The following is a 15564-nucleotide window of genomic DNA, read 5'->3' as shown; positions in this document are numbered from 1 at the left end:
GTTGAATAGGTTACTTTATTTGAACTGACTTTGATGGAGGTTAAAAGTTGTTATCACGGTTGACTCCAGACTCAGGGAAATTGAAAAAGGTTTTCCTTACCAGGAGTTAAAGTAAGGGGAAATTGAGAATGTTTGACTGCAAATTGGGAAATTTGACTCGAGCAAGCAGAAGGATAAAGTTAGTTATAGTTTGAGTTTCTGAGAGTTGAATTAGCTTGTTAACACCACTCACTCAATTTTAGGGACGATTCGTGACAGTTGTTTTGTATTACGTAAATAGAAGAGGAAGAGAGCAGCTCTTGGTAAAATATTTTCATGGCCAGTCCGCAGACTCCACTGCGCCTTTTCTTCCACCTTTGCAGGTGTTCAAGGTATGCTGGGAGATCCTGGACTACCTGGTGAAGAGGGGCCGCAAGGTAGTAACGGTTCACGCGGCGAACCAGGAGTTGATGTAACTGGACCCAAAGGTATGGATGGGCCACCAGGACAAAAAGGAATTGTTGGAGTTCAGGGCGAGTTAGGACCCAAAGGACAAAAAGGTAACCAGTCTGTTTTTGTGTTGTTTTCTTTTTCATTTTTGAACTCAATACGCCGTTGAAGTACATTAAGATCGACCAGGGCCACAGCATTTTAACCCTTAAACTCCCATGAATGACTAAGACAGAATTTCCTCTTACAATATCAATAAAATGTCAACCAGGTAAGTGATGAGAGTAAAGGAAAATATCAATTTGGGGATAATTAGTTGATTCAATACTAAATTCTCCGAACTAACAATGTAAGAATTGTATGGTTGACAGTAAGGAGAATTACAAATTTGATCTGGGAGATAAAAGGTGAACTGCAATCACGGGTGGTCTAGTTTGGCTCAAAATGAATATTATTTACCTTGCGTAAGTGTTGTGTTTTCAACTGACAGTGCGCATCTGAAGCGATTTCAAAGCTATTTTGGTGGAGTTCAGATTTCATTTTGTACTGCTTTGAACATTAAATATCCTAATTACAGTTACCCCTCGAAGTGGCTGGCGTAAGTCGACCAACTTCACCCTTTAAATTGCTTGAAAACGGTTCAGACTCACAAAGTAACCATTATTGGACGTTCCGGTAAAAGATCATTCAGTCGGACCCTTTTACAGTTTTTGGTAGTTTTGTTGACATGTTTCTGGGCTTTTGACCACTAACAATGTCATTGCTTGTGTTACTAGTCATAAATATACTCTTAGTTTCTCCAGCAGCGTGCAACCCACGCTGCATGTATGTTACAGTTATTATGGTATTATATTTGTATATTTTTCGGAGCAGATGATGGGCTCTGAGACATGAGATGATGCTCCAGAAGCTACTCATCCTTGGGACTTGTATTTACCGCGAGGTCAAACGACACTGCGTTTCCATCGTATAGTGTCCTGTGCTTCAGAATCGCAAGTAAAATGACATAAATTTTTCTTTAAAAACGTGCCACACAGTATGACAATTTTGTGTTACTTTCCTTTCTTCAGCTGAACCATATTTTTGCCCAGAGAGTGGCTGTCCACCTCGCAAAGTCGGTGCTCAGGGGCCTCCAGGGTCACCAGGAAATCCAGGAGAAAGGGGCAAACAAGGATTACGAGGAGAGCAAGGTGGAAATGACACGTGTCCTGTTTGTCCGCCAGGACCCCAAGGTCCTAAGGGGGCTAAAGGTATGCCTGGTGAAAAGGGACTTCCTGGAATGAATGGTACAGATGGAAACAAGGGTGCAGAGGGACCGACTGGGCTACGTGGTCCACAAGGCCCTGATGGTTCACCTGGACAGAAGGTATTGCAACTCTAAAATCTCACACCCACCGAGTAACAATTTAGGATTTTTACCAGAATTGGCAGTGGTGGCGCAATCTGATTGGTCAATTTGCCGTTGTCGATAAGAGCACAGACAACGCTGCTCGCGTCAACGTTTCACGCAGTGGTCACGTACTGAAAGAATCGTTTTCTTTGACGTTGATATTGTGGACTCATTCAGTTACGCCTCGTAAATCCACAACATTTTGACCACTCCTTGTCAGAACCCTAGGAAATGTCCAGGGAGTAGTATGGAGAATATGCATACTGATCTTAGGAAGTAAAGGGTTAAGGAACTTCACGCTAACTGTTTATTTTGGTCCATACACTGTACATGTATACTGTAAATTCCAGAGATTTGTCAAGCTTCATCTTTCCTTTAGGGTTCTAATGGTTTTGAAGGAGGCCAAGGGAAAAAAGGAGAAAAGGGTGATGCGCCTGTTGGTCCAAGAGAAGAGGTTTATCAGCCGCCAGGTCCGCAAGGTGACGAAGGAAGCCCTGGTTCAAAGGGTGTGCGTGGATCTGCTGGTAATAATGGGTCTTCTGGACTCCCTGGTCCGAGCGGAGAAAAAGGAGATGTGGGGGCACCCGGAATGTCGGTAAGATATTGATAGGTATTGTTTTAGAGACTTTTAAAATCATTTGAATTTGAAAACAAAGTTACTCAGTTTGGAATGTTATATACCTGACGGCGGGTTAAGATTCACTTCGCTTTGATGAAGGGCTAACGCTCGAAACGTCAGCTGTGAAACTCTTTTTGGTGGCCAGTTTACATTGGCAACTCAGTTAAAAAAACCATATTGTTATACTATACTAAACCATATTGTAAAAACCAGTTATTATACTCTCCCACCGACGCAGCATCACAGATTGTTTAGAAACTTACCCCCTTTATTTATAAGACTCACTGAGCTGGTTGTTTACACGAGATGCAACCCAAACTGCGGTTTTACTCAGTGGACCTTACGTGTTCTCCATAAGAGGGTTGTTTTCATTAAACATAAATCAATCCACTGCTAGCTTTCGGCCCTCTTGACACTGTTTACAAAAATAAATGTTGGGATTAAAGATTCAGCTAAATTCAAGATAGTTTAGAAGGCAATTTCGTTAAAAAACGGCTAAACCTTTTTAAATAACCGGTCCGCTGAATTTTTTTTTTCGTTCATAATCCCTGGAAGTCTTGGTACATTATAATTGTTAATGTAACTCCCCAAGTAATACAAATCTCAAAAAACTAATTCTTTGTACAAGAATTTGACAGGAAGAGTATTCACATGCTGGGAGCTGGACCGAAAGTTCCGGGGTCACGGGGATGTGTCCTTGGGTAGGAAACTTACTGACCTACCCTTCCTCAGGGTAAGCGTTGTGGCTCGTTAGCTGACATTTCTTTCACCTTTCAGGGTCTTGATGGTTTTCCAGGTACAAATGGTCTACCAGGAGACCGTGGTTCCAAAGGTGAGACTGGTGACAAAGGTGATCGTCCCATCGTACCCGTGCCCGATATGGGTAGAAAAGGAGAGAAAGGAGCCGAAGGAGATAAAGGAGCTAGGGGAGAAAACACAAGTCCGACTGATCTAGGTAAAACAGCCGTACATCGTTAATCGCCTTAGTTGCTTTAGGTCTTGCATTCTTGTAATGCGTTGATCAATTCGAAGCTTCAACATTCCACTCCTCCGGGCCACCCCGCGACGTCTGAACTTACTCAAATTCCCGCCTCCCGGGGGAAAATTGTGTTCAAATGCCCCACCCATTTTTTTTTTTTTTTTTTCGTAAAAGGCAAAATCAACGACCGTGACTTTCTACACGTTGGCCAAGCTTTAAAATCAAGAAATGCAGGCCTTTTCTTTTCTATTGTTTTTATGATTAACCTCTTAACTCTAAGTGACCAAGACAGAATTTCTCCATACAATTTCAGTACAATATCAAGCAGACAAGTGATGAGAATAAAGAAAAATATTAATTAGGGGATTGCTAGTTGATCCAATACCAGATTCTTCAAACTAACATCACAAGAACTATATGACAGACAGTAAGGAGAATTACTAATGAGATCTTGGTAGTTAAAGGGTTAAGCGTCAGGGCCCGTAGAGGTATCATGATTCTCGACAAACCTGTGGGCTTGCAGGAGCCACGTACATTTCTGCGTTGCTAATTATAGAAACGGTTTATGTACCGCTGGTGTTTAAGCCTATCGATTAGGTCTTACTGTGTGAAAATTTTTCTTTAATCCTTTTTTACCCACTTTTCACCTTCCACTCTCACTTCACCTCTCATTTTGCACTTTCCATTTCCTACGTTTCACCTTTCACTTTTCACTTCATTTTTTGTTTACCACCTCTCATTTCCCACTTTTCAATTTTGTTCATTTTTCACTTCTCACTTCCGACTTTTCACTACATTTTCCGTTTTTCCTTGCTCATATCTACAGCGCAGCTTTTAAGCGGTGAAAAAGGTGACAACGGTACAGTAGGAGTGAAAGGAAATGCGGGAGTGGTTGGAGTTCAAGGATCGAGAGGCGTAAACGGAAGTACGGGAGCCGCCGGGGAAAAGGGAATACCAGGAGAGAATACTCAAGGTCCCCCTGGACCCGCCGGTCCTCCAGGTACTGAAACCGAAAAAGAAGTCTTGATGACGATGCTCACTAGAGCATTATTTAGTCACAGCATGTACGCTCTGTCCAATAAAATTCGATCTTTCCTTTGTACAAAGAATTCTTAGACCGCTTATGTCTCTAATGTCTTTCAAACTGAAACTCAAATACCCAAGAAACCGAATTGATGTTGTCTGTAAACCCTACAAAACGTTGTCAGGAAGAACTTCGCCTCATAGTTAAAGCTGTCTATCGATTTCCAGGCCAATGCACATTGAAATGTATAGATTCTTTTTTGGCACAGTCACTCAATCGACCCTGAGGGCAAGAAGCTTCCTTTTCTTTATTTTTAAGCTAGTTTGTAGGGAAATACGTTTTATCCTGAAGGCATTAAACATCATTACCTCCAGTGCCGTTTTCGCGCTGTAGTAGAAGTACAGTCACGAATGTTTGACATACATCTCAATGTGAGCTCTATCTTAGAGGAATGACCACGTAAAGAAGCTGTAGCGAATTTAAATTCGGACAAGTAAATAAAGGAGTTAAGTTTCTAAAGAAACTTATGGTGCTGCACCGGTGGAGATTGTCACGAGATTAACTCATTATCAACTCAACTGAGTTGGTAATGTAACTTAGCCACTGTAAAGAGTTTTTAAAGCTGACGTCTTGAACGTTTGCCGCTCTGACGAAGGACTAACGCTCAAACGTCAGCTTTCACGTTTGAAAAACTTTACGGTGGCCAAGTTGCATTATTAACTCAAAATCAAATTATCTTTAAATGCAGACAGTCGTATTCACCAGGTACTGGTTCGGACAAGTCACAGAGGTGAACTGTGATTTGAATTCTTTTCAGGTCCAAAGGGATCTATAGGTGGTAGAGGTGAAAGAGGAGCCAAAGGTGACTTAGGAATGGACGGATGGGAGGGACCACCAGGAAAAAATGGATCAAAGGGAATGCCAGGTGAACCTGGTGATCGTCAAGATGGACCCAAAGGTAAAGACGGTGAAGACGGACAGAAAGGCGCTAGAGGTGAGTAATTAACTTGCAGTTATATTCAGGTTTGGATCGGTCTTCATATACTTGTGTATAGAAAATAGTTCGAGGCCGGTCTGACGCGGCAACTCATCACTGGCAAATGAATCGTTAGATAGCTTTCGGTGTTTTCAAGTTAATGCGTTGAGAAACATGCTCAAAATCCTGTTAGCAAAGTTCAAGGTGTTTTTAGTGCGGTCGCCTAACAGAGAACGATTCCCAGCCGGAAGTTTACAAGTTACATTTATGCAACAAGCCACGAAATATTCTTTCACAAGTATTGACATTTTAACTCGTGGATATGCGAAGCATAGGTACGAGTAATATGGGGATTCGATATGCAGACTTCGTAGTGTCAGCACGGCCTTGGGAGTCTGGGGAGAGCATGCTTGTTTTGGTATTATTTTTTGTGTTTCCTTTCCTTTGTTCTTTTGTTTATGATTGTTCCTTTTCTCAACAAGATTGAAGTTTCAAACGGATAAAGTCGCCATCAACTTCCATTTGTTTCTTTGCTTGTTTTTTTAACGATCGTTTGTCTGTCGCAATAGGGGTCCCAGGTGAAGGCGGCGTGGTTGGATTTCCAGGTGACCCAGGTGCTAATGGAGAGGATGGTTCCGCTGGGCCGAAAGGACTGCCGGGACAGCCTGGAGCCCAGGGCCCCAAAGGAAATCAGGGAACTAAGGGAGAGCTTGGTGACAGCATAAGCGGTCCTCCGGGTGAACCTGGAATTATGGGTTTACCAGGTGTCCCAACTAAAGGTTTGTTTTAGCCCACACGTAACGAAGTTTATTAATGTTGCGGTTATAGCCTCATATTCAGCATCGTATCTTGGCTCTATCATTTTGCTGACACATTGTTCAGTGTTTACAAGGGCAATATTTGTGATTTCTTTAAGTTCGTTTTATCTTACATTTCATATGTTGATATCTAAGAAGTTCAAAGATAATACACAAGATCACAATACTAAGTAACAAACAACAAAGCAAGGCAAGACAAATTCACAACAAATTCGAGTTTCTTACAAGTATAAAATTAAGTACGAGGTTTGAGAGAAGGGTTTCTTTTTAACGTAACAAAATTTATTTAAGGATAAAATGCTTAATTACACAATCCTCGAAAGTTCAAATCTTTCTTAGGCGAGAGAGGAGAACCAGGCTCAAAAGGAGATGCAGGTTCGCCGGGAACACCTGGACAAAACGGTCCTCCGGGTAATTCTGGTGACGATGGGCCTCCTGGTGACCCAGGTAACCCAGGTCCACAAGGAATGAAGGGAAGAACAGGAGTCATTTGTAAGTACAGCAGCTGAATCTTTCTTTTGTTACACTGCATTAACCCTTTAACTCCCAAGATCTTAATGTAAATTCTCTCCTCTAACTGCTACACATGTCCTTGCAAATTAGGTACAAGAATTTGTTGTTAGATCAGGATAATGACTTTTACCTTATAAGTTTGAATATTCTCATGACCCGTTTGCTGGATATATGTATGGATATTTTAAGGAGAAGTTTCATGTTAATCTCTTCTTGGAGTTTAAGTGTTAATCTTTGAAATCAACCATTATCTGTGAGCGTGAAAGAGCAATAATGATCTGCAAAGCAAAGCGGAGCAAGCACAGCTTAATTATGCAATCACATGTAACCATCCCTGATGTGCAAGTTTCTGAGTGGGGAAATATATATTTTTTTCAACTTTTTTGCTCACTATTTTGCATCTTTTGAGGGAATTACGGGTGCAAAGCATCGGATAACCTATCCTCGCTTCCTCGATATTCTACGAAAGATTCGTTTGGTAATTTTAATATTTGGGGATCGTGTCTCGGTTCAGTTTGGCGTTGTCTTGGCTTCCAGCTCTGAGTGAGAAATGACGTCAGGAAAGATCCATGTCAAATTTCAGTTAAGCTTTAATTAAGTTAATTTACTAAACCTTAAGCAAAGTTCGGATTCTAACGAAGAACGCATGTTGAACTCGGATCTTGTCAAACTGGTGCTTACCAAGAAGTTTCAGTTTGAGTTAAAATCTCGGTATTTTCTCAATTGTGTTTTCAATCTCTTTTAACTTCAGTGTGTGGCCAGGAAAACGCTGACTATGCCTTCCTCATGGATGCATCTCGTAGTATTCTCCCAAACGAATTTCAGTTGGTGAAAAATTATGTAAAGGACGTTATTGAATACCTCAGCATTGGCCCCGCTCTCACCCATGTCGGTGTCATTGAATACAGCAAGAGCGCCAAAATGGAGCTAGCTTTTGACAAATCGTATGATAAAGAAGAAATAAAAAGGATCGTAGACAAAGTACCACACACCAAGGGTATTACACGAATCGATCTGGCCCTGCAGGTTGCCTCACAGGAATTATTTACTGCAGCAATCGGAGGAATGAGGAATTCATCCAGAAAGGTAAAATGTCTCAACTTTAACCAAGGACTGTTTTTATCCACTTATCGCGGATTTGAATACTTCAGCAATGTGTGCTTTTTGTGTGCGGGGAGGCCCGGACTAGTTTTACTTGGGATTTCAGCTTGAGCCCAGGAGTGTAGGGGGTTCTTGCCTTTGACCCTCTGACTCATATCAGCATCTTATTTCTCCTTACAATATCACCCCTAAATAACACATTAAGGTCAGGAGAATAAAGAACATGATCACCAACTAGGGAAGCTCTTGATTGTTGAACAAATTCTCCTTGTCAGCGCCTAAGGTGATGTATTGAGCTGACTATGGAGAATATGCATACTAATGCTAGGGTGTAACGGGTTAACCTGTGGACTCTCAGGATCTTATTTGAAAAACTTCTTTGTATCCGATATTCATCTACTTGAACACCATTTTGGAGAACTTGGTGCTCTATCACGGTAACTATATCTGGCTGATTGGTTTGTATATTCTAATCTTTTTTTTTTGGATGAAGTGTGGAATTGGTCGGGAGAATTATCAAATTGATCACTGGTGGAAGTTGAAGGGTTAACAGGAACGAAACACATGGCCAATCGTATCAAGAAATGGCCTACTGTTCCGGCTCAACTTCTCACATAAAGTATTAAAGAATAGTCCTTTTGTTCTTTGTAACGCTGAGGGACTTTTGCCGAAGCGACGCGAAAAAGTTCGTGACTAATCGGACAGTTTTTTATTATACTCGTGATAAACAAATCGGACTTCCGCCGTACGGTCGTCCGATTTTGTTATCACTCGTATGATTACAGACCGAATGGGACTCCACTCAGTTGGTTTTCTTTTCTTATTCTTTCACAGGTAATGGTTCTACTAACAGATGGTAACCAAACAGGAACAGATGTTGCTCCAGACCAAGTACCCCTTGTTGATGCCATACAACCCATTAAAGATCTTGGGGTCAAGGTGATTGCTGTTGCCATTGGGAGTGTTGACCTTGATCAGCTGCGTTTGTTAGTGACCGACAATGATGACATTTTGATCACACGAAGCTTTGCTGAACTTCAGAATCTCGTTAGAACCACTGTCGAGAGGAGTTGCAGAGGTATTCTTTAACCCTTACAATATCAATACAATATCAAGCAGACAAGTGATGAGAATAAAGAAAAATATCAATTAGGGGATTATTAGTTGATCCAATACCAAATTCTCCAAACTTACCGTATTTATTCGACTAGAAGCCGAGCGATTTTTACACAAATTAAAACTGAAGTGAATTAAAATTTGGGCCCTAGAGGGGGTCTCGGCTTATAGCCGAAGGATTTTGAAAAAAAATTTTTCCAGCGCATGGAAACTCTACTAAATCGGGACGTATTTACTTATAAACCGAGCTAAAGTAAAGAAACACAATATGCAATTGTTGTTTTGGTGCGAAGGCTGACGGAATGGCGGCGCTTCCATTTCTGGTACTAGCCGAGGGACGCTTTAAACTCGGGATTCTCGCTGTTTTGGATTACATTAATTCATCCGAGTTATGATTCGTTACTTTTTAATTGAATAGTTAGTTACGGGTAATATTTATTAATTCGCGTGTGTTTTCTGAGAGAGAGGCTTTTTTGTCCTTTGCATATTAAATCACCATTGTATCTGTTGTATACGCGCGTATGTGTTATCGTCAAAGCCTCATTTACGACAATCAATGTGATTTTTTTCAGAAAATGTTAAGTTTTCCCGTAGTTAACAATTCAGTCTTGTAATAATGAATGGGTTTCGGCTTATAGCCGAATAAATACAGTACTTCACAAGAACTATATGGCAGACAGTAAGGAAATTTCACACAAAAATTACATAGAGGATAATCAATGGCCGCTGGGGATACGAATTTTATCTTCGAGTGCTGAAAGTATCTCTCACGAGTGAGCGAAGAAGAGATACTTTCAGCACTCGAAGATAAAATCCGTATCCCCAAGCGGCCATGTTTATTTTGTAGATACTGATGAAATTCCTACACGCCTCGAAGCCATTCTGTGAATGAAATTTCAAAAGAACCGGCCGCGCGCCCGAGCGGGAAGCTCTCTTGTAATTGGCTAATCATGTTAGTAACCATGGCGACACCAATATCCTCACACGTGAAATATAAAAATAGTATCTTCACTGCGCGCGATGAAGATATGATTTTTTTAGTAAAAGGAAAAATCCTGGTATTTCATCAGTATCTTTTTAATAAAAATTGTTTAATCTTTGAGAAGCATGTGTTTCGGATGGGCCTTAGACTGCAGTATGGCCAATTTTATTATGAATTTAACGACACGTAATACGTAGGGTTACTGAGCAAAACCAGCGATCCCCCGTGGCTAACGTACCTTAAATTTTATGAAACCTCTTAAGAAAACTTTTAAACTTCGTAGAAAGTCAGTTCAAATTATTTTAACATCGGAATTAAAAATTCAGAAGAACGGAGAGTTTTAAATGTTGAGCAATTTTTCAAGGTTTCATAGAGATAGTATCATATAAAAGATCGTAACATGCAAGAGGAGTGATTGGCTTTCGTTTTTAAGTTCCATTTATCCATTATTGCTCTGTAGGTCCACTTGGTGATCCTGGTAAGAAGGGACCAAAAGGTTTACCAGGTGAACCAGGAGGAGAAGGGGCGGAGGGTTTGCCAGGGATGCCAGGAAATCAAGGACCTAAAGGAGATCCGGGTCCCACAGGGCCACCAGGTACTCGCGGCGAGGGTGGAGATAAAGGATTCACTGGAGATGAAGGACCCCCAGGTATGAAACTTAATCATTTAGCCCCTAAGAGTGACTAGCATTTAATATTCCTTATAATATCACCCCTGAATCACGCATGAAGGTCATGAGAATGAAGGAAATGATTACCAACAAAAGAAGCTTTTGATCAGCAAACAAATTCTCCTTGTCAGCACCTTAGGAAATGTATGAACAAACAGTACGGAGAATATGCATAATGACATTGGGGTGTAAAGGGTTAAAGAAAAGATCCACCACTGGAACATGTTGCCGTTGAGCAGATGAAAATTCAGTGTAGGATTGACTGAGAACAAGACCCACAGATAACACTTAACGCCCTAACATCAGCATGGTTATTCTCCACACTGTTCCCCGCACCTTTTCTAAGATGCTGACAAGGAGAATTTGTTTTATAATCAACAACTTCTTTATTTAGTGATCATTCCCGTAATTCTTGTGTCCGTAATGTGTGATTTAGGGGTGATTTTGTTAGGAGAAAGTAAATGTTAATCACTCGTAAGAATCAAAGCCCCTCGAAACAAATACTGGCCAAACTGATGTTTCAGTTTCCCACTAGGCGCCATTTTAAAAATTGTTACATTAACTGGCTGCTCTTAAATTTTCAAACAACAGCCCTTCGCAGCCGGTTGTCTCAAGGGGTTAGCACAAATAAGGTTAACCCATGGAAACGATTGTAAGGATCTTAACCGTCTTGGTCCATTTTGATCGTTTAGCGTGATTTCTATATCCTTATTTGGCGCGAACGAGTATGTGACACTCGACGAGGTGTGGTTTCCCGAGCTTTAAGTACTGGTTTAAGCTGCGGAGACTACAGCAGATTATAAAACGCTCCATGGCTGAAGATGTTTTTGACCACAAGCCTGCAACTTACTAAACTGCAATATCCAACAGGTGAAATTAGCAAAAGGAGCTATAAATTCTGAAAAGCCTTTTTTTATCATTTCATCTAGGCTTAGTAACTCCAGGTTCGAAAGGACTTAGAGGAGATCCTGGAGATCCGGGATTGCCTGGTGATCCCGGTCTTAGTGGACTGGATGGTGAACAAGGATCGAAAGGTGTCCAAGGACAACCTGGATTTCGTGGCAATAATGGTGTTGTCGGACCTGACGGCCCACCTGGACCTCCAGGAGAAGCAGGAGCTGTCGGTGAACAAGGTAAACAAATGAATGAATTCCGGTGAAGCAGTTATTTTTTTTGCTAAAGATAGTAGTACTAATGGTCTCCTTTAAGTTATTTCATAAGTTGGATCTTGCTTATCATTTATTCTGCGTCGAGAAGTAATGCACAGTCATTGATAACTGCCGCCACACCTACTATGGGTGCGTTCTTATTGAACATGTGGCCTTTTTCAGCAAAAAAAAAACGAGAATTGTTTGAAATGAAAACACTGAACAGTTTTCACAAGAACGACTGTGCTTGACGTTTCCCATAACGCCACCGACAGTTTCAGTTATCGAAATTCAAGGTCCATTATTATAGGCAAACTGAGAAACAAACGTTCCGTATACGTGAACGTGATCTAAAACCCTTATAAGCAGGAGGTAGACAAATTGGCAGTTGATCGGGTCTTGTGACAACTAAATGATTGGCATCACTGAGGTGGGAACAATGGATTTCAAGTCCAATGCCCTAACTCCTCGTCAGCTCCATCGAGTGTGCGAAAATTAAAAAGATATATTTCCGTAGCGTACTGATTTAAATTTTCCATCTCTTAATGTGTTAAAGGTACAATTGGTGGTCCAGGGATGACAGGATTTAATGGAATGGACGGAGATATGGGTCCTCGTGGAGACTCTGGAGCAAGTGGCAGTCCTGGTCTCCCCGGACCTGAAGGCGAGCCAGGTAAAGGAGTACTTTTATTGGACCGTTTTTAAGTGTCTCTTGATATCAATATATTTTTTTTTAAGAAATAAATAGTTCTCTGTCTTCCTATTTGTTCTGACTAAAAAGTGGGAAGAAGTTGTTAAAGATTTGGTGTTTTTAGCCCGTGGAATATTTACAAGAAAATAAACTTAAGATTTCAAAATTTTTAACGTGCATAGTTTGTGTAGATGGGAGTCACTCGATAGATGATTTTACGAAGAATGAAGATCAACACCTGACTTACATGTAGACTTTTCCTCATTCGACTTAGACTGGTACATTTTACAGCGTTTTATTTTGCCGGATTTTTTTTTTCACTTTTATGCAGAAGCCACTTTTGCAGGTCGAGGATGATCTGCAAATCCGCAAATATTTAACCCTTTAACTCCCATGAGTGACCAAGAGAGAATTTCTCCTTACAATATCAATACAATATCAACTAGTTAAGTGATGAGAATTAAGAAAAATATCAATTTGGGGATAATTAGTTGAGTCAATACTAAATTCTCTGAACTAACATGATAAGAATTGTATGGTCGACAGAAAGGAGAATTACAAATTTGATCTGGGAGTTAAAGGGTTAAACACAAATTTTCTAGCCACACGACAATATGGAATGTCACGTTTTACCGATAGAAAGGGTGCAATTCTACCTTAAGGTCCCCTCCCTGACCTCGCCCTTGACACATGTATGGTAAGGGTAGTGCTGTTTAAAGTGTTGCTGCGAACAGTTAACTATTATTCACCGAAGTAGAGGTAAATATCAACCACTTTCAACGACACTGAGGTGAATAATTTTTTTAGCATAAACCAAAAAATACCAAAAAATTATTTCTTTCAATATACCAAAAATTGGTCGAAAATTAAACTCTTAAAGCGCGGTTTTGTGTCATTATCTGCTCGGAGGTGAATATTACTTGCTATTTACTTCCGAACTCGCCAATTAGCGCGCGGGAAAAGCGGTATTCACTTTTGTGGTACATACTAGAAGAAAAGATTTCGGCTAGTAAGAAATTTTTATCTCAAAAAGAGTCAATTAAGCCTGTAATCTTATGAAAGTTTTTTTTTATGTCCTTTCCACAGGTTTGTTTGGTGAACCTGGGATAGACCTACCAGGAGTAAAAGGCTCTCGTGGACCCAAAGGAAGAACTGGATTGCCAGGTTTAGACGGATTCCGTGGTAAAGGAGGTGATGATGGATTGCCAGGCCCCCCAGGAAACTCCACACCTGGCGAACAAGGAGGAACCGGTAAGTTAAGACAGGGCATAACTATTACAAGTGAACCTTTCAATTAACAAGATCTGATAGTAATTCTCCCCTCGAGCTGCTACACACGTCCTCAGTCGTAAATTAGATGAGATAAAAACTTCTAGCTGATAGGTTTGAGTATTCTAATTACCTGTATGCTGAATAATTGAAAATCATAGGGAGAAGTAACATGTTAAACACTTCCGGGAGTCGAAGGGAAATTGAATAACAAATAAAATTTTACTTCACGTAGAGTTGTAGAGAGAGTTCGATGTTACTTGATGATCCTTTTCAGATCTAAGGGGACGGCTTCGTAAAAATTACAAATAGTCTCAAATAAACAAACTGGCCAAGTAAAAGACGACGTTCACTTCAAAATGACTTTATTTTCTTCTTTTTCATTAGAGGTGCAATATCAGGGGAAAGACGCCAAAATCTTCCTATTACTCACAATTGGTTTTGGTTATTTATTAGGTCCTCCTGGAATCAAAGGGGCGAAGGGTGACCCAGGTCCCCTGCCGGGAGACGGCGTGTCCCTTCCGTCTGGTGACCCAGGAGATGCTGGAGCGGATGGAAAAATGGGTATGCCTGGTTTAAATGGTGACCAAGGACTAGAGGGACGACAGGGAGAGAGTGGAGCCACTGGACCCCCTGGGCAGGGAGGTAGGAGCAAAAAGAATGTAGGGTTTTTCACCAGGCCCCGGTTGTTAGAGGGTTGGATAATGCTACCACTGGATAAATCTCCATCCGGTGGATAACGCCATGCGTTTTACCATCCCTTATCAGCCGGATAGCGATTTATTCGTTGGATAGCGTCATCCGCCCTTTATACAATTGGGCTCGAATTTAGAGTTTGTAGCTGCTAAGTTCCAAAGAGAAAAATTACACTTTTCTTCATTCAGCACAACAATTTCGGAATTTACGGATACGTTATTAGTGTATTTTTTTCTAAGTTTTAATGGCTTGGTGATTGGTGATAGGTTGGCCTCTTGGCTGGGTTTGTTTCTAAAGAAAAGTAGGTTCATTGCGTCCGACAATTCGATTCCTTACATTGGATGTGCGGTGAAACGTTCAGAAAGGTTTGGTCATCGTGATACTTAATGCACAAATCGTAGTCTGATGGCGTAACTATTTATAGATAATTCTTAAAAGATTTGGGAATGTGTAAAAGTAAGAAAGTTTACAGAAAATAGTAAAAGGTATGCGAAGACCTACATAGGAAACCTTGCCTCTTCGTTTTGCGTTTTGAGTGTTTTTAACCTGTTGGAGTTAAGAAGGTGTCTCAATTGTTTTGTGTTTGTATCACAGGGGCTATCGGTGATCAGGGTGCCCTAGGCCCCCCAGGAGAAACTGGTGCACGGGGCAGGCCAGGGATCTCTGGTGAACCGGGAGTAGAAGGAGATCCTGGACCCGACGGTGCCAGAGGCGATCAAGGAGACCAGGGAGAAGCTGGATCTGACGGTTTAAATGGGTTAAATGGTGTAGGAGGGCCGGAAGGTGAAGCAGGGCAAGATGGCGTGAGGGGACAAACTGGAGACGTTGGACCCCCAGGTACGAAGTCAGTTGTGTGCATTTTTTACTTCTGCAGGAATTTTTTGTCCAGAACAAGAACTTCTATTTCCCTGATGAAAAGTAAAAAAGAGGGCCGCCATCAATTAGGGGGGTGGGAAGGGTTAAATGACGCGATTATCGCTTTCAGATTTTGTAGCCAGATTGTTTCATGGGATGGGTCAACATCAAAGACTGAGTATAAACAAATTAGGGAGTAAGGAAATTGGAAACCGTTATCCAGAGGAAGCATCCATTTATGGGACAGCAACTCTGCTACAGGTTGTAGCAAGTACTACTATAACCCTT

General features: G+C 41.1%; 1 protein-coding gene across 2 annotated transcripts in view; it reads left to right on the top strand.

Moving 5' to 3' along the window:
• Positions 1–15564, top strand: part of LOC131776353 (collagen alpha-5(IV) chain) — a 37753-nt gene that overhangs the window by 16725 nt on the left and 5464 nt on the right. For both annotated transcript variants that reach the window (XM_066167941.1, XM_066167940.1), the window contains exons 23-38: positions 363–539; positions 1500–1795; positions 2199–2414; positions 3216–3393; positions 4244–4417; positions 5259–5435; positions 5987–6196; positions 6575–6727; positions 7500–7834; positions 8684–8927; positions 10408–10596; positions 11547–11750; positions 12322–12438; positions 13543–13707; positions 14182–14370; positions 15016–15258. In XM_066167941.1, coding sequence (XP_066024038.1) covers positions 363–539; positions 1500–1795; positions 2199–2414; positions 3216–3393; positions 4244–4417; positions 5259–5435; positions 5987–6196; positions 6575–6727; positions 7500–7834; positions 8684–8927; positions 10408–10596; positions 11547–11750; positions 12322–12438; positions 13543–13707; positions 14182–14370; positions 15016–15258 — 3267 coding nt within the window. The remainder of the gene's footprint in view (positions 1–362; positions 540–1499; positions 1796–2198; positions 2415–3215; positions 3394–4243; positions 4418–5258; positions 5436–5986; positions 6197–6574; positions 6728–7499; positions 7835–8683; positions 8928–10407; positions 10597–11546; positions 11751–12321; positions 12439–13542; positions 13708–14181; positions 14371–15015; positions 15259–15564) is intronic.

This window comes from Pocillopora verrucosa, chromosome 6 (genome assembly GCF_036669915.1).
Source record: "Pocillopora verrucosa isolate sample1 chromosome 6, ASM3666991v2, whole genome shotgun sequence".
Classification (NCBI taxonomy): Eukaryota; Metazoa; Cnidaria; class Anthozoa; order Scleractinia; family Pocilloporidae; genus Pocillopora; species Pocillopora verrucosa.
This window is presented reverse-complemented; position numbering and strand designations above follow the sequence as displayed.